Raw genomic sequence first — 24,083 nt, forward strand, 5'->3', positions numbered from 1 at the left:
TGTTCCCTATGTTGATTTGGGTAAATTGAGGCATTTTACATTGTTCCCTATGGGAAATCGCAGGCATCGCGTCGGTACCATCGCATGCTTTTTTTGGCCGCATACGATGCGACCGACGTGATTTTGACTTTTTCAATGGGAAATCGCGGGCATCGCGTCGGTCGCATCGCAGACCATTAAAAATTACCCGCGATTGTGGCCGTGCTAGGAAACAAGTACCCCGCTTTTTAATTAAACAAAACAATACACACCCCCTTCCAAATCATATGCTCTGTATTTAACACATTTCAATTATAACTCAAGTTGCAATACAGGGCATCTTTCATACAATTCTAACCATATGTCTCACAATACAAACGTTCACAAATTAAGGGGGCGCAGCCCCTTACGCTGGTGTGAAGAGGGTGTGCGTAGGGCTCGATGAATCACCTAGTGTGTGTGTGTGTATATGTATATATATATATATATATATATATATATAGGCAGAGAATCCCGCACTCACATCCAGGAGAGTTGGATATACTGGGGTGCACCTTAAAGTAATCCTGTCCGGACGACCAAAAATATCCACAAGTGCTTAATAAAAAGCCAGGGCACTCACACTCACCATTGCAGTCACAGTCAGCTCTTATTTAATTGTATAGAAGTATTGTCGACGTTTCGACCCTCTAGGGGCCTTTGTCAAGACAGCTCATATGCATCCACAGGCAAAACACAGGCAGGCAGAGTAATACGGACACATGTATGCTGCAGCCCTTAAATACCTCCCTGATCACCTCACCATCATACACCTGTAAAGGAATGGCCGCCATTGGCCACAATCAATCTATCACAGGATAATGTTTTTAAATACAGTCATAGCTCTAATAATCACCTCTATATTAAATACCAAACGTGCGCTCACCTTAAGAAACATAGCGGCTTTTAAGTGCTTAAAGCACCGTCCTGTCTGCCGGGGCAGTGCGCACTTGGAACGCATACTTCCGGGTATGCGTTCCATACGTTAGCCCGGATGTAGGGTGCGCGCTCAGCCTGCGCGTCACACCATTAGTTTTATAGATCCTATCATAGACGGCTTTTACCCGTCTATGTCATCCGGCTTCCTAAGAAAGATGGCTGTGCGTTCCAGCCTTCCAAGCTATTGGAACGCATAGCAGCGTTATGTCTAGATGTTAGAAATCGGACAGGTGTTAGGTGATTGATCTGGGGGCATTCACTGACCGCTATTTTTTAAAAAACACATAAGGACAAAACAACATTTTTTATACAAGACAAACTTGCATAAAATGTGTGAATTAAAGGAAACTTACACCAATAAAAAAAGAGAGAGAAAAAAAAGAAAACTTATAAATGACAAAAATAATTCATTAATCAATGATTCATTAATGACCAGTGGCTATTGTTAGATGACATACGATGGCATTGCCCATACTGGCATAGCCGTCAAATGTCACCAGACAATAATATTCTATTCTTCATCTTTGAAGAAATATATTCAGAGGATTGTGTTCATTCAATCCTTTCGGATCGATAGTATTTAATCGAGCAATCCATCTTGCCTCGAGTTTCTTAAGCTGTAGTTCCCGGTTCCCACCTCTGGGATTTCTTTGTACATGGTCTATTAGCATGCAGCGTAGGGTAGATACCTGATGTCCATGTTGCAGAAAGTGTCTGGCAACCGGTTTGTCCGTGCTGCCCGTAGTCAGTGCAGCCTTGATAGATGTCCTATGGTTTGCCATACGTTCACGAAAGCACCTCGTCGTGAGCCCAGTGTAGTAAAGTCCACAGGGGCAAATTAAGATATAAATGACAAAATCCATGGTACAAACCAACTTTTTCGTGATCCGAATTTTTTGGCCTCCATGTGGGTGTGGAAATGTGGCCCCAGTATTCATTGATCTGCAGGTGATACAGGTTGGACACTTGAAGCATCCAAGTTTTCCACTGGTTAGCCAGGTGTTGGTTTTTAAGGATGGATTCATAGTTGGCCTCATCAGCATCTGACGGATGTTTGGGCCTCGTTTGTATGCATCCATTGGTGGTAGCCTTGGGTCCAGTGATAGTGCTGGGTCAGTACCTATTATTGGCCACAGTTTTTTGTATGTGGCCTTAGTGGATCCAGACGTATGGTCATACGTAGTGACATGGACCATTCTGTTTTGTTTTGCCCTTACTGACTGTGACTGTGCCCTCAAATTTTTTAATTGCCTTTTTTAGACAGCGATCAACATTATGTGGTGAATGTCCTCTCTCCAGAAATCGTATGCGCATTTCTTCAAGTTGTGCTGTTGCTTTCTCCCTTGACGAATTAATTCGTAACACCCGCAGGAACTGGTATATCGGCAAGTTCTCTTTTAAGGGTGCTGGATGTTGGCTGTGCGCATGTAGAAAAGTGTTACGATCAGTCTCTTTTTTAAAAAGAGTGGAGCCCGGTTTGTGTCCATCCCTGTAGAGTTTAACATCTATTGTATCTTTATTAATGTTATGGGTGAACTTCACCGGCTCATAAAGATCATTAAGTTGTAAAACCATTTGGAGAAATAAAGCCTCAGTGCCGGACCATAAGATAAAGATATCATCAATATATCTGTAGTAACGGAGCAGGTACTGGCCATATCTGGGATAGATGTATGTATGCTCAAACGCAGCCATATATAAATTAGCGTAAGATGGCGCTATATTCGAGCCCATGGCGGTCTATGAACAAAAAAATGGGACCGCCATGGGCTCGAATATAGCGCCATCTTACCATCCAAATAGTTTTACAACTTAATGATCTTGATGAGCCGGTGAAGTTCACCCATAACATTAATAAAGATACAATAGAGTTCCTTGATGTTAAACTCTACAAGGATGGACACAAACTGGGCTCCATTCTTTTTAAAAAAGAGACTGATCGTAACACTTTTCTACATGCGCACAGCCAACATCCAGCACCCTTAAAAGAGAACTTGCCGATATCCCAGTTCCTGCGGGTGTTACGAATTAATTCGTCAAGGGAGAAAGCAACAGCACAACTTGAAGAAATGCGCATACGATTTCTGGAGAGAGGACATTCACCACATAATGTTGATCGCTGTCTAAAAAAGGCAATTAAAAAATTTGAGGGCACCACACAGTCACAGTCAGTAAGGACAAAACAAAACAGAATGGTCCATGTCACTACGTATGACCATACGTCTGGATCCACTAAGGCCACATACAAAAAACTGTGGCCAATAATAGGTACTGACCCAGCACTATCACTGGACCCAAGGCTACCGCCAATGGATGCATACAAACGAGGCCCAAACATCCGTCAGATGCTGATGAGGCCAACTATGAATCCATCCTTAAAAACCAACACCTGGCTAACCAGTGGAAAACTTGGATGCTTCAAGTGTCCAACCTGTATCACCTGCAGATCAATGAATACTGGGGCCACATTTCCACACCCACATGGAGGCCAAAAAATTCGGATCACGAAAAAGTTGGTTTGTACCATGGATTTTGTCATTTATATCTTAATTTGCCCCTGTGGACTTTACTACACTGGGCTCACGACGAGGTGCTTTCGTGAACGTATGGCAAACCATAGGACATCTATCAAGGCTGCACTGACTACGGGCAGCACGGACAAACCGGTTGCCAGACACTTTCAGCAACATGGACATCAGGTATCTACCCTACGCTGCATGCTAATAGACCATGTACCAAGAAATCCCAGAGGTGGGAACCGGGAACTACAGCTTAAGAAACTCGAGGCAAGATGGATTGCTCGATTAAATACTATCGATCCGAAAGGATTGAATGAACACAATCCTCTGAATATATTTCTTCAAAGATGAAGAATAGAATATTATTGTCTGGTGACATTTGACGGCTATGCCAGTATGGGCAATGCCATCGTATGTCATCTAACAATAGCCACTGGTCATTAATGAATCATTGATTAATGAATTATTTTTGTCATTTATAAGTTTTCTTTTTTTTCTCTCTCTTTTTTTATTGGTGTAAGTTTCCTTTAATTCACACATTTTATGCAAGTTTGTCTTGTATAAAAAATGTTGTTTTTGTCCTTATGTGTTTTTTAAAAAATAGCGGTCAGTGAATGCCCCCAGATCAATCACCTAACACCTGTCCGATTTCTAACATCTAGACATAACGCTGCTATGCGTTCCAATAGCTTGGAAGGCTGGAACGCACAGCCATCTTTCTTAGGAAGCCGGATGACATAGACGGGTAAAAGCTGTCTATGATAGGATCTATAAAACTAATGGTGTGACGCGCAGGCTGAGCGCGCACCCTACATCCGGGCTAACGTATGGAACGCATACCCGGAAGTATGCGTTCCAAGTGCGCACTGCCCCGGCAGACAGGACGGTGCTTTAAGCACTTAAAAGCCGCTATGTTTCTTAAGGTGAGTGCACGTTTGGTATTTAATATAGAGGTGATTATTAGAGCTATGACTGTATTTAAAAACATTATCCTGTGATAGATTGATTGTGGCCAATGGCGGCCATTCCTTTACAGGTGTATGATGGTGAGGTGATCAGGGAGGTATTTAAGGGCTGCAGCATACATGTGTCAGTATTACTCTGCCTGCCTGTGTTTTGCCTGTGGATGCATATGAGCAAAGGCCCCTAGAGGGTCGAAACGTCGACAATACTTCTATACAATTAAATAAGAGTTGACTATGACTGCAATGGTGAGTGCCCTGGCTTTTTTTTAAGCACTTGTGGATGTGGATATATATATATATATATATATATATATGTGTGTGTGTGTGTAGTGTCTGTGAGTCTCCGAAACACTGCCATCTGCTGGCAGAGAGTGAAACTACATCTCTTTCTCATACATGCACAAACACAGAAGGTAGCAGACTAGCTTTCGAAGCTTTTGCTTTGAGCGGGCTTACAAATTTTTTTTATGACGCGATTGTACGTTGCACCGCGCATGCTCCAGGTGAGTTCAATGGAGGGGGGAGTCAGCTTCAACACGCACCGAGCGTCAGTCACCTACGAGCTTCCGTGCGGTTCAGATCGTGTTTTTAAGTGGTCCCCTGTCCCTAGGCTCGTTTGAAGATTAAAAATGCAACATTCTTTTGAACAGCACCATAAAATTCTGTGTGGGACTCCGAAAACCGGCTATGGAGACGTTAGCCATGATCCAGACAGTGTTCGGGAGTGAAAGCCTATCAAAAGCTTCTGATTAATGACAATGCACCAAGCCACATCAGCTTCGTAGTCAACGGCTACCTGGCCCGGAACGGCATCGCAACGCTTCCCCAGCCCCACTACAGTTCCGATCTGGCCCCAGTGGACTTTTTCCTGTTCCCTGAGTGAAGCTAGCCCACAAAAAGACACCGCTATGGGACCGTAGCAGAGGTCAAATCGGCTTTGACACGCTGCTTGAAGGACGTTCGCAAAAAGGAGTTCCAGGGCGCCTTCCAAGTGCGGACAACTCGATGGCAGAAGTGTGTCGACGCACAAGGGTCTTAATTTAATTGTTTGTAGCGATATCTTCAATAAATATTTTTTTCCTGAATTTTCTCTCATTACATTTTATACAAACCCTGTATGTATTAATAAAATGCATGGAAGTCGTGTTCTTGCGCGGGGCAGGTTGGCGCACGCTGCGGACGTTTGTGGAAGTGCTCGGTTACCTTTCCAAGCGCACACAAATCCTGGAGAATACTGACTGATAGCAGAAGCCAGATAATGGTATGGAGGCGAATGTCAGTAATTTGTCAGTGCCTCGTCAGACCTCTCTCATGCTTACTTGACTCGCTATGAGCTTGAAAGATCGACATGTTCTTTTTCTTTATTACCTACAGCGGAGATTGCGTCGGAGCTGCTTGAGTTGTTTTAGTCCTGTTTGGCGATGAGATTAAACGCTTGTGTGTTTTCTCCTTGTTGGTTTTCCTTTAACTGTCACTGAACCCATAAATGTAATTGTTCCCTACATAAAGCCCCGCAGTGAAATGCACTGTTCGGTCTCACCCTGAATTTCAATCGCTTCCCTGTTAACAAGTAAAATGGAATTCAGGCATTCCTATCCTCAGCCCTCAAGTCACACTCAGGGGCAGATGTATTAAGCCCGGAGAAGAGATAAACTGGAGATAAAGTGAAAGGAGATAATGCACCAGCCAATCAACTGTGTTTGAAAATGACAGTTGTGAGCTGATTGGTTGGTGCGTTAGCTCCTTTAACTTTATCTCCACTTTGTCTCCAGTTTATCTCTTCTCTAAGCTTAATACATCTACCCCTAACAGTCCAGGTTTTAGTCATACTTTAGCACAGGTGACTTAATTAGTATCCCAATTGTTTTGATTTAACCTTCTGTGCTGAAGCCTAGATATTAGTAGAGTGTTAGTAGAGGCGTTGGGGGGGGGGGGTACTTTTTATGCAGGTCTGGGGGAGGGTCCAATGTCCCACTCCTCCCTCCCCCTTGCAGGGAGCCTGGCAGTGTGGAGAGAAATGACAGGTTCCCTCTCACAGGGGGCTCCTACCTGTCATTTTTTCAAACCCAGCCTGTAACATGACAGGTAGGAGCTGATTGGCTGGTTGTTTATCACTCTCCATGCATGTGCCCCAAAGTCTGGTCTATCAGCCTTAGCCTCCCCTAACTCTCCAGCCTTATCCTAGCATGTATCACTCCAGCTGCATCCCTGTCGTGTCTCCATCCCCAGCCAACCACTCAATCTCCCATGTCTCAGCCTCATCGCCCTATACAGTATGTGAAAGAAGAAGGCTACATTAACCGCTCCCTTCTCGCCCTTGAAACTGCCTCATGGCACTGAGTGACAGACCAGGCAGCCATGTAAACTATCGGGACAGCAAGCTGGATGCTGACGGGAGCACCGAGCGGGAAAAGCCAAATGGTCATGATCACACACATCAGCCCAGCGGGTAGTGCCTATGAAGACGCCCGCAGCACAGGACAAAGTAGTTGGTTAAGATTGCAACTGCCAGCAGATTGGGTAGGTGACACTGGCTCTAGTGCAGTTGTATAGACTGCACTGCACAGGAGATGCTGGTGGGGCAGGTATGTTAGGTTTAGGCGGCTGGGTGCGGGTGTTAGGTTTAGGCGGGATGCAGTTCAAATCCCGGCGGTTGGAATCCCGGCGTTCAAAATCCCGACGCCAGAATCCCGACACTTTCTCCCTCCGTGGGTGTCCACGACAATTTCAATTTGATTTCTATGTACTAAAGATGGGGGTTCATTTATCAGCAACTGATCAAAGCTGATTGGCTGGAGCACCATTTATCCCACCCAATGAGTTTTATCACCCACAAGATTTATCAGCCATTGATAAATGGGCCCCATCATTTGGATCCTGACCAGAGAAGGTTAAGAAAGTACAAAGTCAGTAAGAAAGGAATTCCTGAAGTGTCTGGTAATATAACATGTCGGTGGGGATCAGCGATCGCTTTAAGCTTAAACAAAAATGTACAGCTTTGTAATTTTTGTATTAGCAGACATTAAATTGTTGTTAGTTGATATCAGTAACGATATCCTTTCCGAGAGACTGACAATGAAACATGTTTTGGTCTGAATTAGAGGTAATCCTGACAGGAAATTCTCTGTATCTATTCAACAAAGAATTTACTCGTTGGTAGAGATGGATCCCGACACTGGATCACGAGAGGAGAAAATTCAGAAACGACGCTTATTTTTGTTGCCCTGGAGACCCTGCTCCTGTGCTCTTAGTACTGGATACAAGTGTTCCAGTTGTATACAGTGTTCTATACCCGCAACAATTATATCATATAATCCGATACATTTGAGGTAAACAAAATTAGAATCTTGGAAGAAAGACATATAGACATTGCAGAACAACATATAGGTGGCAATACATTAAAGAATTCTGGACCCCTTTATTGTGAGTATGCATAACATTGTGTACAGTCGTCGGAGGAGAGGGGCTGCCGAGATGCCCCCCTCCGGTACCGCCTCTCTCCGCCACCTCCATCTGCTTGTAGACTCTTCGGTACCGTGCATGTGCTGGCCCCAGCCTCTATGGGGCTGCTTCGGGAGTAGACCCGTAGAATTGTATTGGCGGTCCCTGGTCCAGCGCCTGCACAGCATCGTCCGCCATACTGCGCATAAAGAGGCATCCCGGAGGGAAGGAACACCCCCCAATGGGACTGCCTTGAGTGACTGGCAGGTCAGACTTCCAATAGGAAGCCACTGCCATGGCAGTCACACAGACTACATCTGGCTTCACACAGTGGCAGATTTTACCTGGGAAGGCTGAAGCCCTGCAGCCCATAGGTAAAAACCGCCGCGGAATATATCTATATAAGCATCTTAACATCAGTCTAGTAGTTGTGCATTAGAGATAAGGGGAGCCCACCTCCCCACTTTCACTGACCTTGCACTAAAGGACACTGTCCTTCCCTGGAGACTCACCTGCAGGTAGCTAAAGGAGCCACAGTGATAGGTTGTGGCTCAATGCAGTGTGAGATCAGCTGGAGGAACTGGAGGAAGGGCCTAGCAGACCAAGCAGATAAGAATCTCAATGTGCCTATTACACAAAAATGGTAAGTTGTCCTGTCCTCACGAACACATCACTCGTCTGTGCCGCTCAGTTTGTGGCAAGCTCAAGGGAAAACTGGTCTGACCTGTGCCTCGGACAAGCCGGACCAGTGTAGTGACGTAATTAGGATGCACAAGCAACTTCTTCCTATTAAAATGATATGTGTCATGCCTACATTCAGTTGGTGACCACTGCTGTATCTGCATAAGAAATAGAACGTTATGTCCTCCAGGAAATTGTGTATGCAGATACAGCGGCAGTCAAACACACAATATAGGAACGCTGCATATCATTTTAATCAGCAGAAGCTGCTTGTTTGTTCTATTTGCAAATAAGATGCAATTTAACAGAAAATTCACTAAAAAGATGCCCTGCTCTACTAGAAGGACTGTTTAACACGAAACAAGGCTAGATGTACAGCACGTGGGCACATCTACTGTATAATAGCTCAAACAACCCCTCAGTATAATAAGACTATTGTGGGAAAAAAAGTACAGGATACCGGACACACAGCGCAGACAGATACAGTACAAATTCCTTTGTTAGAGGAAGAGGAACAATTCTAATTTTGCATCAAATGTGTTATTCCTTTTTTTTTTTATGCCTGTGCGTTCCCAAGCGAGCCGAGCAAGATTTCTGTCATTTTTAGGTCACGAGGAGAACAAACCGGATGTGAAGCACTTTAATGTTGCGAGTCTGTAACATGCCCTGAATCACACCGCCGGCAGCGCAAGTGCGGACAGAAAAGGAAATAGCCATTTCTATTCGCAGCTTATTTTGTACTGATAAGAACCCAGGACATGAGTCACTGCAGCTCAATTTGGGATTGTTTGCCCGGATTAAGCAGAGGAAGTTAGGTGGAATGCGCCTATTGCTTTATAAAAAATGCTAGTTAAACTTGTACTGTGCAAGAGCATTTGTATGCCTGGGCTTGTAGGACAGGCTTGGGTGGGCTCAACAAGTCCCTGCGACGGTACAATACTTGTTTGCTGAAATCAGTGGCTTTACCAATGTGTACAATCTCCTAATCAAACAAGACCTGCACCGGCACTTCTTTTTTTTTTTTCAGTTCCAGATTGGTCGGTCAGAGCCACAGCTGGGAGCGCTCGGAGCGCAAGACTGTCACTGTCAGGGAATAGGACACAGCTGGACGGACTCACTGCTTAATAGTTACAGCTACACTATACATTTTCTTATGGAAACCTCTTTATGTGTTTGGTGAATTTGACAGGTTCACTCTTCTCCCACTCTGAGTGTGTAAACGATAGTGCGCAGTATTAAAGAGGGGATTAATGGAGATTTTAAATGTGTAGACTTGTGTTAGACAACTGTGTCAATATAACATTCATTCACAACTTGAGTCAGCAAATTAATGATCACCACCATATGCTGGATACAGCCATACTTTCCAAAGGCAGACGGTGAGGCGTACAGCAGCTGAATCTTTTACATGTTAGTTTGTTGGGTGAGCGGTACTGTCCTGTTTGTAGATTGCGCATTGGACGTTGCCATATTTAGATACAAGCTCATCCCACAGCCCAAGTCACTGACAGATGCGCTAGCTATTGTGGCATATGGGTTATTTGGGGGATCCCTTCCCGGCAGTGGTTGCTCTTACATGTGTGGCCTGTTGTCTGCACATGTGCAGTAGCGTGACGAGCACTCACACAAGAAGGCACGGTGATCTTATTGGAGCTCCCCTTTGCACATTACAGGGACCGGCTGTTATTAGAGACCATGGCCCTTATTCTGGTTCACTCACAAAGGCAAATTCCTTCCTAAATGGACAAAAACCATGTGCACTGCAGATGTAACGTGAGATTTGGGTGAGTTATTTTGTTTCTGTGCAGGGAAAATACTGACTGCTTTATTTGTACACTGATTCTCCTGGAGGCTATGCGAGGGTCCTTTTCTTGGATTTTAGTTCCGCCTTCAACATTATCATTCCTGATCTCCTGCACTCAAAAATGCGTAGCTTAGACGTACCAGAATGGTTATGCTTATGGGTGACGAACTTCCTAACGGACAGGATGCAGAAAGTGAAGGTGGGGAAATTCATCTCGGAGGCGAGGACAACCAACACGGGGGCTCCGCAGGGATGTGTTCTTTCTCCCTTTCTCTTTTCTATCTACACCAATGACTGCACCTCGGCAGACACCTCTGTGAAGCTCCTCAAATTCGCAGATGATACCACGCTGATAGGTCTTATCTCAGAAGGAGACGGGTCTGCCTACAGGGCGGAGGTCGAACGGCTGACCTCCTGGTGTGGCAATTTAAATCTACTGCTAAACGAGAAAGAAACAGCTGAGATGATTGTCGATTTCAGGGAGAACCAACACTCATCATCTACCACTGGTTATTGAGGATAGCATCAGTGGCGTAACAATTGCCTCGGTAGTAGCGGGGAGGCGCTGTGTAAGTGTGGGCAGTGGGGGGCTGTGGGGCTATTGTAACGCCACAGACCCTCAGATTTAATGGTCCCAGCTCCCTTCCTGGCTTGTTCTGATGCTTTGGAGATGGACCATCATAAAATGTCCGCCCCCATATAGCAGACTGTTCTCTGAAACTGTCTGCTGTATGGGAGCGGACATTTTGTGATGGTCCATTTTTCATGGCAGAAGCCAGGAGGGGAGCCGGGACTGCACCGATTAAAAGATCTGCGGGTCCCTGCTGCGCAAGGAGGTAAGGCTCAGGGGAGTGGGCATTGGCGGCTGAGGGGCACGGGCGCCTGGGAGGCGTTGCACTGCCATAATATCGGCGGGGGGGGGCATAGAATATAGTTACACCACTGATAGCATAGTAACTATGGTTGACTCCTTCAGATTCTTGGGCTCCACGATTGCCAGGGATCTAAGATGGGGACACAATATAGAGAGCATAGCAGGCAAGGCCCATCAGAGGCAATAATTTCTCCGGCAATTAAGGAAGATGACACAATCACTTACCACCTCTGATTAAATACTTTGTGCTGCTGTGAACATTCAAATGGTTTTAGCATCAACAGATTGTTCCAACAGGATGCGGTTATTAAGTTGACAGTGTCCAGGTCGACAGTCAAAAGATTGACACATGAAAATGTCGTCATGCGTTAGTTCAACATGGTGAATGGTCGACACAAGCAAAAAGGTTGACTTGAAAAAAGTTTGACATGGAAAAAGAGCGACATAAGTTTTTCATGACTTTTTTTTAACTGACTATGTGTGGGGTCCTCACTTTAAGTCATCTCATCACCGATGGTTACAAATGTAATATTAAATGAATACACGTTCCTTGTTCCATGGCTGACACCCCATTAACATGTCTTTACTGTATCGTTGTGACTGATGATTGGTTTCTTCTTTTACAGAGCGTATTTCTAAACATCTCTGCATCATAACTAATATGAAGGAAGAGGCCGCCCAGATTGGTTTTCTGCTTCATGAACACCTAAAACCCCACATAAAGGTAATCAGTAAAGGGCCTACACACAGAGAGATTTGAGCCACAGATTCATAACGGGAGATTCAGCACGAGAGATTTCAAATCTCATGGGTCATTATAGAATCCTTGTATTAAAATAATAAATAGAAAAATGGCTTGGGCTCCCCCTCCACGAGCATGACCAGCCCCGGGCTCTAGGACCGGTCCTGGTTCCCAAAATACAGGGGACAAAAGGAGTAGGGGTCCCACATATTTTGGAAACCAGCACCGGGCTCATTACCTGTGGTAATGCCACAGCCGTGAGACACTTATTATATAAGGTCCCGCGGCCAAAGCATTACCTCTGTGGCTGGTCAGCCCGTGCCGGGTCCCTGGGTGAGAGGGGACTAACTCAATAAATGGGTCGTCCCCCCCCCCCTCCAGGGCGACACCAGCCTGGACTGAAGCCCGAGGCTGTCCCTGGCGCCCCTGGGCAGTGGGCGCCAGGCTGATGGTTAATAAAATCATTGGTGGCCAGTGGCCTTATAAATAAACATTAATCACTGGTGGTATAGTGTCCCCCCCAAATGTTTAATCATTGGTATTCATACTACTTCTCTCCCGCCCCCTCTCTACTTCCCTCTCTCTCACGCTCTCTGTTTCTACCTCTTTCTCTCTCATCCCCTAACTACCTCCCTCTTTCTCTCTCGCCCTCTCTATCTCTACATCCCCCTCTCTCTCTCGCTACTTCTTTCTATACCCTTCCCTCTTTCTTTCTCCCCCTCCCTCTCTACCTCCTTTCTCTCTCCCCTTCTCTACCTCTCGATCTCCCTTTCTACCACCTTCCCTCTCTTACCGGCTCTCCCTCCTGTCTCCTTCACCCCCTCATTCTCTACCCCTCTCACTGACTTTGCCTCTCCCTGTCTCACTCGATATACATTATTATTATGTGCATTCATCGGGAAGAAACTGACCTACTCTATGGAACAAATACAATATGTGCCAACACCTCCGTGTAATGAGACAGAACGATAATAATACACGGACTTCACATGTAATTCTAGCACAGGGTTCTCATTATACCGTGCTTATCACTCCCAGCACATTACAGCCGCACATCTGACTCTGTAACCTAATGTTCCCTGGATCCAGGCCGCCTCTGTCTTATTATAATTGCTCATTGCTTACGCTTGTAAACAGAAAACCGTGCCCCGTAGCAGTGCTGGGGATTATTGTGTTCTTCTCATCAGAATGGTACAGTACGTAAGATGTAACCAGAGGTTCTATGAAGTAGATTCTACTAATAAAGTCTAGGGCGTTCTAGATGGCACGTTTGTGTTTCCTTGTCATACACTACTGGTGAGGACATGTGAGATAATGCAATGATTCCGCAGTGGGCAGGCTTAGATTTACAGGTGTGGGGTTTCATAGTAATTGATCAGAAAACGGTATGAAATAGTATAATATATTAATAATAGTATAATAATAGTATAATACAGGTTGAGTATCCCGTATCCAAAATGCTCGGGACCAGGAGAATTTTGGATAACGGATTATTCCGTATTTCGGAATATTTTAATATTTCAATGATGTATTTTGAAGTATCTTGCATTTATGCTGTATAAACACATAATATACACACAAATATATTTTATTACCACATAAAAAACACACAAATATATTTTATTTGTTCAAAAAACAAGGTTTCAAAACGTGAAACAAAATGTGTGTACTATCTGAGCACTGAATTTGAATGCCAAGCAATCATTGTCTTGCACATATATAGTGCCAGTTACATATCATGTCCCCAGTGATGCTGTTACAAATGTCCCCAGTGAGTTTATAGCAAAAAATTTTTATTTTTTTCACTTTCTGAAATGTCTGGTTTTCGGAATAATTCGGATACGGGATACTCGACCTGTAATATATTTCAGTATTTGATTATACTACTTCTTTTATAAGCTCAGTGGTTCCCAAACTGGGGGCACTTGAAGGAGTGCCCTGGGTTGGTGGACCAGGACCAATTCAAATGAGGGTACTTGTGTATTATCACGGTGCCCACTACGCCGTTTGCGTAGAGGGCTATTCACGGTAGTGAAATCGCATCCCATCCCATACTGTATGGCATGCGATGCGATTTTCTTATATAATGTATTCACTGCTCTGTGTCAGTGAATCCATTAAAAAGATAGGGTGCGATAAAAAATCGCATTGCATCGCATGCCATTATTGTATGGCATGCGATGCGATGAGATATAGGTTTTGATGGAACCCATAACAATGCCAGTTAATGTCCTATACCATTAAATGACATATCATGTCATTTATTTTGTCCCCCCCCCCTCCCCCACTAACCACGTCATCCCGAAGCGTGGCGAGCGGCGGCGGTACGCGGTCGACCAACCTTTTCATACCCCCACTATCCACATCGGCATGGAGTTGATTTCTATATAGTGTGGCGAGCGCAGCGAGCCACCGAGCCCGAAGCGTGGCGAGCGGACGTGCAATACATGTAACATAATACGCATCCCCTCGCGGGGTTTGCCACGCTTCGGGCTCGCCTCACTATATAAAATCAACTCCACGCCGATGTGGATAGTGGTGGTATGAAAAGGTCAGACGGACGATGCGATGCAATGTTACTACGTTTGCGTACGTAGTAAAATCGGGCGCCGTGATAATACACAAGTACCCAAATGACTTATGTAATAGTAGGGATATGGTTGGTTGTTCGACCTAAAGATGGTCGACAGTCATTAGGTCGACACCACTAGGTCAACATACTGCAAGGTCGACATGGGAAAAGGTCGACACCAGCATTAGGTTGACAGTCAAAAGGTCCATATGGGGTTTTTCACTGTTTTTTGAGCCATGTGCCGTGAGGCGGTATTTCATGCCCTGTCATCCGCTAGCGCAGGGCTGGGCAATTATGGCCCTCCAGATGTTGATGAACTACACATCCCAGGATGCTTTGCATTAGTTTTGCTATGTGGCCATGCTGAAACTGATGCAGGGCATGCTGGGATGTGTAGTTCATCAACATCTGGCGGGCCGCAATTGCCCAGCCCTGCGCTAGGGCGTGGCAGGAGAAAAAAATAGTTTGCCGAGCGCAGCGAGCCATGCGAGGGGACGCGGTGCACTTAATCCTGTGTCCATGTCGACTGTGTCGACATTCGGGTAAAAAAAAACAGTAAAAACCCTCATGTCGACCTAATGCTTGTGTAGACTTTATGACCTGTCGACCTTGTCCCATGTCGACCTAGACCCATGTCGACCTTGCAGTATGTTGACCTAGTGGTGTCGACCTAATGACTACCGACCATCTTTAGGTCGACCATATGATCCCATTCCGTAATAGTCAACATCAGTGCTTGTGGCGTTCTATCATGTAATATGCGGATAAGCAGAAGAATCCTGTCCCACACCACAGAACAGACCCTAAGCATGACATATACAAACAGTTTCTGATATATATGTTCTGCCACTGAGGTAAATATCCATGCTTTGTTCTGTGGCTGCTAAGTCTTTGCATAGCCGGATGGGATGAGGGAGACACCGGGAAATATCTGTCAGTTCATCGCCTCACTCATTTGGCGTGACAAGTATTTCCTGCTAAGTGGAGACACTGCGATCTCTCCCTCCAAATCACCAGCAATCAGTGCCTCTGGCAGGGAAGGAGATTGACGGGCCGGGAACAGTAAAATGAAAGTTTTATAATCTCTTTCTAATATTTCCTCAAGTATTTTCCACTCATACTTACACACACTATTTGTTTCAACAATTATAACAATGGCGACAATTATGTGCAGACAGTCGCCGGCATGACAGCATAAGCTCCGTGTTCTGCATGACAATTTAATATGTATTCTCCCCATATCGCGCATTCCAGACAGGATCTTTTTGTCTCCGCAGGAAGTTCTAACGCATTATATGTGAGGTTACAAATTCAGCACCTTGGAAGGGTCCGCACCCCCCGTCTCTTAGGGATTTTTATTCGGGAGTCTTCGGGTGCACAATCGTCTTTGCAGAACCCAAGGCCCACTTGGAAAAAACGATAGGAAACTATAAATGGATTCAAATGTAAATGTATTCATTTAATTGAAGCCCTTTAAGTCTTTCACCACCAATTACTTCTTCTTCCCATCCCTGCCTCCAGGACTTCCCTTACCCCTCTACCTCTACCTGTCGGACCCTCCTAAATATCTATAAAGGGCGCAAGGATTGCACAAAGTGCACGGGCTGTTGAGTCAGGGGGGTGCACGCTTCAACACTTTTGTATATAGTATGTGTATGAAAGGGGTGGGATGGGGTATCCTCTTTGGATATTACCATATGGTCCAAAGATAAAAAAAAATAGTTTTTTTTTATAATAAACCCTCCCAGCTCATCTCCTACTGCACTCTTTTGATCCTGTGCGCATTGACTCATCACTTTGGGACTGATTCAGATGTATATTCGCTTCCTAGCGAGTAGGTAAATGCTGCACTGCTAAACTCATGCCCCCCCCCCCCCCACCCTACATGTGAATTATCCTCACTGCTATGTGAGGGGATGGGGCCCCCTGGAGAGGTTCAGAGGGGGGAGGGGGGGGGGGGGGGGCTCGAACACATAAGCGGCCAAGGATGACTGAACCTTTTGGGGAGGCCGTGATCCTCCCCAAGCATCCCTGATCCACCCCAGGCGGTACTGAGCAGCCCCAATCCTCCCGGGGAGGATCGGGAGTGGTGGGTGGGGGGGAGGAGAATCAGCGAAAGGGGGGGGGGTGGGATGGTGTTGTGCCAGTGGTTCACCACTGGAGGTACCGGTGGCGCACACTTTCTTTACAGTGGCATGCCAGGAAATTTTTCAGCAGAGCCCGCTCCTGCAGCGCAGCTCAGCCCGAGATATTTCTGGGCACCACCAAAGCGATGAAATGCCTATAAGGGGCCATTATATGAAAAACATTATCACTTTACAAAACTTTTGAGTATTGCATAGTAAGTTCAGGAGTGCTCGGGTGTTCGGGCGCTCAGCCATTCATCCATTTCTGTGTTTGGACGCCCGAACACACAAATGGCCAAACCTTTTATGAGCAGACCTGATCCTCCCCGAGCGTCCCTGATCCTCCCTGAGTGGCCCCGATTCTCCCCAAACGGCAATGGGGAGGATTGGCAGCAGGGGGTTGGGTGAGGGTTGGAGAATCAGTGACGGGGGGGGGGTGCCAGTGGTTCACCGCTGGAGGCACCAGTGGCGCACGCTTTCTTTACGGTGGCATGCTGGGAAATTTCTCGGGAGACCTCGCTCCTGCAGCGCAGATCAGCACGAGTTATTTCCGGGCATATCCGAAGGGGTAAAAGGCCTATAAGGATCCATTATATGAAACACATAATCACTTTACAAAACTTTTGAGAATTGCATAGCAAGTGCGGGCGTGCTCGGGTGTTCGGGCGCTCAGCCATTCGCCTGTTCCGCCATTCCTGCGTTTGGACGCCCTTAAGAGTTCTCTATAGAGCATAGGAGAAACAAAATACTGAGATTGTAGCTTTTATGTATGCAGTGACAATTCTAATTCATTCCACAGCATTTATTTAGTTTATTTTAAACTATATTTGTTTATTATTATTATTATTATTATTATTATTATTATTATTATAATTATTATTATGTAAGTACATCATTGGCATTAGTGCCTTCAGAACAGGGGGTTTCCGGAGGAAAAGAATATTCTCACATTGAATACAATAAGCTAATCAGCATGGTTGTGTTCTGTAACCATAATCAGATCTCATTATAACGGTGCATTGTATACTAAGTGACCCGTGTGAATGATCTTCCTCTACGCCTAAGAAATGGGAGTTCATGCACCAGTTGCAGTGAAATGGAGCCTTTATTAGCAAACATGTCCTCTATTAGCCGGGGAGAATAGCTGGCCGACAATTGTGCAGATCCCCTCACGTGTATATGTGTCCCAGGCAAACGTGAATGCACTCAGTATACACACATGTGCTATCGGGAATATATAATTACTGACAGATAGAGGATTTTCTGCAAGAATTTAATTACCTCTTAAATCCAGATGACCTCCCTTCCGGGTACTCTCTGCAGCGGTGTCCGGTGTTCTGATCACCCACAATGCTGTTACGGTGGTCCGGTTAGAGTCAGACCACCACTTGTATGCAGTAGTTATCTTTTGCCCTCAATAACATTTTAAAATGTGTGGAGTCACCTCCTGATGTGTGGTCAGATTCATACCTCCCAATTGTCCCGATTACGGCGGGACAGTCCCGCTATTTGGAGACTGCCAATGTCGTGGGGGAGGGGGTCAGTTGGGGGGAGCCGGAGGTCACCGCTGCTCTGCTCTGTGATATTTTCAGTGCAGGGATGGGGCCGGGGGCTGCCCAGTTGCTAGGATAGAGCTGGCCACGCCCATTTGCCCAAGGCCTTGCCCACTCTCCCTAGCCCTGCCCCTTTCCAGTCCCGATTTAAAGATCAGCAAAGTTGGGAGTTATGCAGACTAGATGCCACTGGAATGTAAAGTCTATTGCATGCTATACTGGGAGTCCTGATACAAAGATTCCCAATGCTTCTGGGATTGGGCCTGGTAGGGTTAGAGCCCAATTTTCAATGTGGCTCAGCAGCAGCCTGGTGGAGACAGTCAGGCCTAATGCCCAATTTGCAGAGGGGTACGAAGTGAAAATCTAGTATGCTTTATGGGCCGAAACCAGAATTGCTTACTTTTGTAATAATGAAGGTGGCCCCTAGAAGCGCGGACGCGTACTTCTACATCTGAGAGGTGCGTCATACAATGACTTATATCCAAATGTGGATGAGCCCCAAAGCAGTTAGTAAGATCTACTGTACTATTACGTGTCAGGGCTTGTGTTGTGTTTTACATGTGGTTCAATATAAGAGGCCGGAGAAATGCCTCTGATGATTCCGTTTTAATGTGTATATATCTCTGATTTCTTGTTTCCAAAAAAATGTAACAGCTGCATCACAGGCTCGATGAAATCAGGAAGATTACTTTACTCTTCCGGGAGTTGGGGAGATTGTTACTATTTCAGGGAGTCACCTGTGGAATGCAGGAGGGGAGGTAACTATGACCTAAGTAGTGCCTAATGAGTATTCCGAAGGGTTGAATTTGTTACTATTACAAAGGAAGTATTGTCAGTGGTGTCTTTCTGCCTAGTGCCAAATTAGGTGACCGTTGCCTAGTAACCACCTGGTGAGGTTCCCGGTGACATGGTAGGCGGGCTTGCCTAGTAACCACCTGGTGAGGTTCCCGGTGACACGGTAGGCGGGCTTGCCTAGTAACCACCTGGTTAGGTTCCCGGTGACATGGTAGGCGGGCTTGCCTAGTAACCACCTGGTGAGGTTCCCGGTGACAAGGTAGGCGGGCTTGCCTAGTAACCACCTGGTGAGGTTCCCGGTGACACGGTAGGCGGGCTTGCCTAGTAACCACCTGGTTAGGTTCCCGGTGACACGGTAGGCGGGCTTGCCAAGTAACCACCTGGTGAGGTTCCCAGTGACATGGTAGGCGGGCTTGCCTGGTAACCACCTGGTGAGGTTCCCGGTGACATGGTAGGCGGGCTTGCCTGGTAACCACCTGGTGAGGTTCCCGGTGACATGGTAGGCGGGCTTGCCTAGTAACCACCTGGTGAGGTTCCCGGTGACATGGTAGGCGGGCTTGCCTAGTAACCACCTGGTGAGGTTCCCGGTGACATGGTAGGCGGGCTTGCCTAGTGACTACCTGGTGAGGTTCCCGGTGACATGGTAGACGGGCTTGCCTGGTAACCACCTAGTGAGGTTCCCGGTGACATGGTAGGCGGGCTTGCCTAGTAACCACCTGGTGAGGTTCCCGGTGACATGGTAGGCGGGCTTTCATTTGACCAAACATGCGAAAAATTATACTCCTTGTTAAAGTGCTGAGTTTATTATAATTGTTTTGGTTATCAGCAGTTTTAAGGGTACATTTACCAAGATGGGCATTCTATTGAATATGGGATGTTGCCCATAGCAACCAATCAGATTCTGTCTATTATCATCTAGAAGGTGCTAGTACTAAAAGTCTCAGCACCTATTTCTTTTTACTAGTGCCCACTTTATGCCTGGGACTCCCTGGTGGTCTAAGGTGTGCTTATTGGAAGGTTCTTTGCGGCTTACGATATGTACCCAGGCCAAATTGTGGAGGCAGTTCTAGAGGGCTTTGTGCAGCTCTCTTACTACCCACTACCGCTGCAATCTTACTTGGCCATTGTGACTCCGCTTGACTCTCGCTGTGTCTGCGATGCGATGGTCCAGCGTCCTCTTCTTGTTCTGTATCTTCATTGTTGACCGCAGCATTTTCCGACTCCCATCTCTGCACTGTGACCTGGTCTTTCTTCAGTAATGTTATCTTTATTTTTATATAGCACACACATGTTCTGCAGCGCTGTACAGAGAATATTTGAATATTTGAGAGTTTACAATCTGTATTCCCTACCACACATAGACATTCTAGGGCTAATTTTTTGTTGGGAGCCAATTAAACTACCTGTATGTTTTTGGATTGTAGGAGGAAACCGGAGTAAACCCACGCAAGCATGGGGAGAATATACAAACTCCTCACAGTTAGGGCCATGGTGGGGATAGAACCCATGACCTCAGCGCTGTGAGGCAGTAATGCTAACCATTACACCGTCCGTACTGTTTCAGTGGTGACTGTAGAATGAGCCACTCCAGCAGAGGCTGATATAAGTGATTAGAATTCCGCGGCCATATCTAATTATCTGATAGTTTCAAGACTTCTCTACTTAATCACTTTCCAAAGGGGAGTATTCAATCCGGGAATGCAACTGTCGGAATGTCCTGACAGTCGGACTCCCAGGCCATTTTCACTCAGCTCGACTGTAACTCGACAGCCGGAATCCAATGTCATGTGTCGGAAACTGGGCGGATCGGTGAAAACAGTCGCGGGTTGTCGAAAAACATCTTTGAATTCGACAATTTGCGTCCGTTTCCGACAAAACAGATCTGAATTGCTTTAAATTTAGATCTGCTTTGTCGGAATCTGCCTTCAACGCTGTAGGAACCGGCAGCATTGGACAGACGGGGGCCGGAAATAGCGACCGAGATGGAATACCCCCCAAAGTCTTGATACGTCTACCCACCAAAGTGAAATTGAGATTGTTAGAAGCCTTTGAACACTCGCCACTTCACACATTTCCAACATATATTCAAGCAGCCTTGATCCCTAAGACCTCTCCCACAGCGTCTGCTTGCAAGTATGGCACACACAGATGTAAACACGCACATATGATTCCAGTTACTGGCTGGAGACAGTGAGCGTCTCCCATGCGAAGAGGGCGGGCGGGATATGTCCTACAGTGACTTTCTCTCTCGGTCGGATCCAGCCGCCTCTTTGATCTCCAGCTACACATTGTCAGACATGTACAGTAGCTGTCAGTTTCTGAAATTGGCTTCGCTGTCACAACGGATAAATGACTCTGCGCATATGTCGGGGATCTTATGGATTTTGATTTGGGTCATTGAACGTCCTTCCTACTGAGCTGCATACAGATTCATCGGAGATAAAATGTACACATCCACTGACGATAATATTGTTTTTTGCACAAATCTCTTCTGAACGACAGCAAAAAATCTATCATCTCTGTAGAATCTTCCCATTTTTGAGGACTATGGGGGGTTATTCTAAATTCTTCTAGATGTTTTGCACATGCGCAGACCCAGGGTGTGAGCGGGCACGGCGAACTACATGCCATGCAAATCGCCCAGTGTCGCGGTAGCAGGGGCGGGCAGCTGGTGGTCAGCGGATGTCAGCTGCTCGCCTGCTTCCTGCACACGGCGGCAGATTCACCTGCTTAAAAATACAATTTTATATTATTATTATCCTTTATTTCTATGGCGCGACAAAGGATCTGCAGCGCCCAGTTACAGAGTACATGAACAAATGGGAAGCAGTTATTTATAGATGAATACGGGGTACATTCACATAGCTGCATTAGCAGGCGGCACTGAAAGAAGTATCAGGGTGGCAGAACACTGCAGGATTTGGTGCCAACAAAGTCGGTTTAAGTAAGAGAAGGAAAAGCACATGAAGGTAGAGGGCCCTGCTCGTCAGAGCTTACATTCTAAATGTGCAATGAACTGACTGGGCCGCACAGCACCACGTCAATATGAATAAGCCTCAGGAGGGGTAGGGATATCCAGGATTACACCAGATAGTTTTGGTGTCCGGACAAGGGACACTCACAGTCCGGCAGCCCCGTCCTCCGAGTCCGACGCGGGTCATCACCTGGCCGCAGCGTGTAGTATTATATGTAATAGGCATTACAGTGTGTGGCATAATGTGTAATGAGCATTACTTTGGTATAAAGTGTAATGGACATTATGGCATGTGGTATAATATGTATTGGGTATGTGATGTGTAATAGGTATTGTCCGTATTTTTAGTTTGGCTCCTACACTAAATTGTATAGCCCTGGGATAACGTGTAATGGGTATCATGGCATGTGGCGTAACGTGTAATGGGCATCTCGGTGTGTGGCATAATAACGAGTAATAGGCATCACAGCGTGTGGCATAACATGTAATGGGCACTACGTGTGTGATGTAACGTTTAAGTGGCATTACGGTGTGCAAAATCAAGAATAGAATTGAAGCAAAGGCTAAAAAAAAACACATGATAAGGTGGGTCAAGGGGCGGGGCTGGGCTGGGTTAAAGGGTGGGGGCAGGTCAAGGGGGTGGGGGCGGGTCATGGGCAGGCCACTGTCCGGGAATCTCTCAACAAAAAGGTGGTAACCCTAAGGAGGGGTCTAGTGAAAAAATATGGCCACGACTTGCTTCTGTGAATCACTGCCTGTGTCTGAAGATGCTGCTCGGAATCCACTGTGTGAGTCTCCAGTTACTCAGGATGTCCAGCAAAAACTTGTTTCAAGTGCAAATCCCAACTTTGTAAATATGCACGTAAACATCAGTAGCAACAGTGACACCTACAGGCCATAAGTGCAAAATCATCACAATCATTAAAAAAATTATAGTACTCAGAAAACTCACTTCTGAGACGAATTATTGATTTTATATAAAAATAATGAATGATTATTTTGATAAATCTAAGTTCCCAAAATTTATTCTTTGGGCTAAAACAGCTTTAGTAATTATAATGTCTACCACTGATGCATGGTGTTACTGGGAGTTTATTAGTATATTATCCATTCATAAAATGTGAATTATTCCATGATAACCATTTTTATTAGTCTGACTATATGATATTGGGGTGCAACCATGTCTGATATGGAGCGGCGCACGTAGGATCGATTTCAGGGCCAAATGCAAAATGGGCGCATTACATACTTCACTGTAGCTCTGGACATCAGAATCGGCCTCTGTGCCTCTGTACCCCGCCAGAGCAGCTGTCCTAATGATCTGCCTGGATTGGCACCATTCTATCCTGGGTGCAATAGAGCCATCTGTGATTGCTGCATCTTTGTGCCCACTTACCTCTGATTAGCAATTCTGTCCGCAGGCCCACAAAGCCCTCACGGCTAGCATATGCCATTTGCGAAGGTCCTTTTTGTATCCCAGTTCTGCCCATTGAGCTACATTAGTCCGACTTCCGTGCCGCTCTGAATAGATCTGCAAAGTTGCGAATATTCAGCTCAGATGCATGCGGCTGCGCAGTGCCAGAACTTACAGCTGTGGCCTCTGTGTGCTGTTCTGAATCGGCCCCATAGTGGGTAAATATACTACGCTCATTGTTTGGTTTGTACCCCTATGGGGTGTGAGCAGTAACAAGGAGCAACGTTCTTCTCCAGGAACATCACCGTTAATTAAATTTTCCCCTATATGTGATTGCTGAGCATTGTAGTGCATTGTTCCCCTTGGCCCTGGCCAGCGAGATCAAGTCAGTATGGGATCTGGTCATTAGGTTGATAGTGTCTAGGTCAACAGTCAAAAAGTTGAGGGGTATTGGTCGACACAATCAAAAGGTCAACATGAGATTTTAATGATTTTTTTTTTAAACCCACTTGTTCATACTTTACCATCCCAGTGGGCATAGAGGGAGAATAAAATAGTGTGCCGGGCGCAACGTGGCACCGTACCCGAAGCATAGTGAGTGCGGCACACTTATACTGTGACAAACACACAAATGGGAAAAGCCCATGTCGACCTTTTTCCATGTCA

The 24,083-nt window shown here is 45.8% G+C and overlaps 1 protein-coding gene across 5 annotated transcripts in view; it reads left to right on the plus strand.

Annotated features, from left to right (window-relative positions):
* The window catches only part of CRPPA (CDP-L-ribitol pyrophosphorylase A), a 300,601-nt gene that overhangs the window by 96,119 nt on the left and 180,399 nt on the right, over positions 1-24,083 (plus strand). For all 5 annotated transcript variants that reach the window (XM_083186792.1, XM_083186788.1, XM_083186789.1 and 2 more), the window contains one exon: positions 11,868-11,965. In XM_083186792.1, the coding sequence (XP_083042918.1) occupies positions 11,868-11,965 (98 nt within the window). The remainder of the gene's footprint in view (positions 1-11,867; positions 11,966-24,083) is intronic.

The sequence above is a fragment of the Crinia signifera genome, chromosome 5, assembly GCF_055691185.1.
Source record: "Crinia signifera chromosome 5, ASM5569118v1, whole genome shotgun sequence".
Taxonomy (NCBI): Eukaryota; Metazoa; Chordata; class Amphibia; order Anura; family Myobatrachidae; genus Crinia; species Crinia signifera.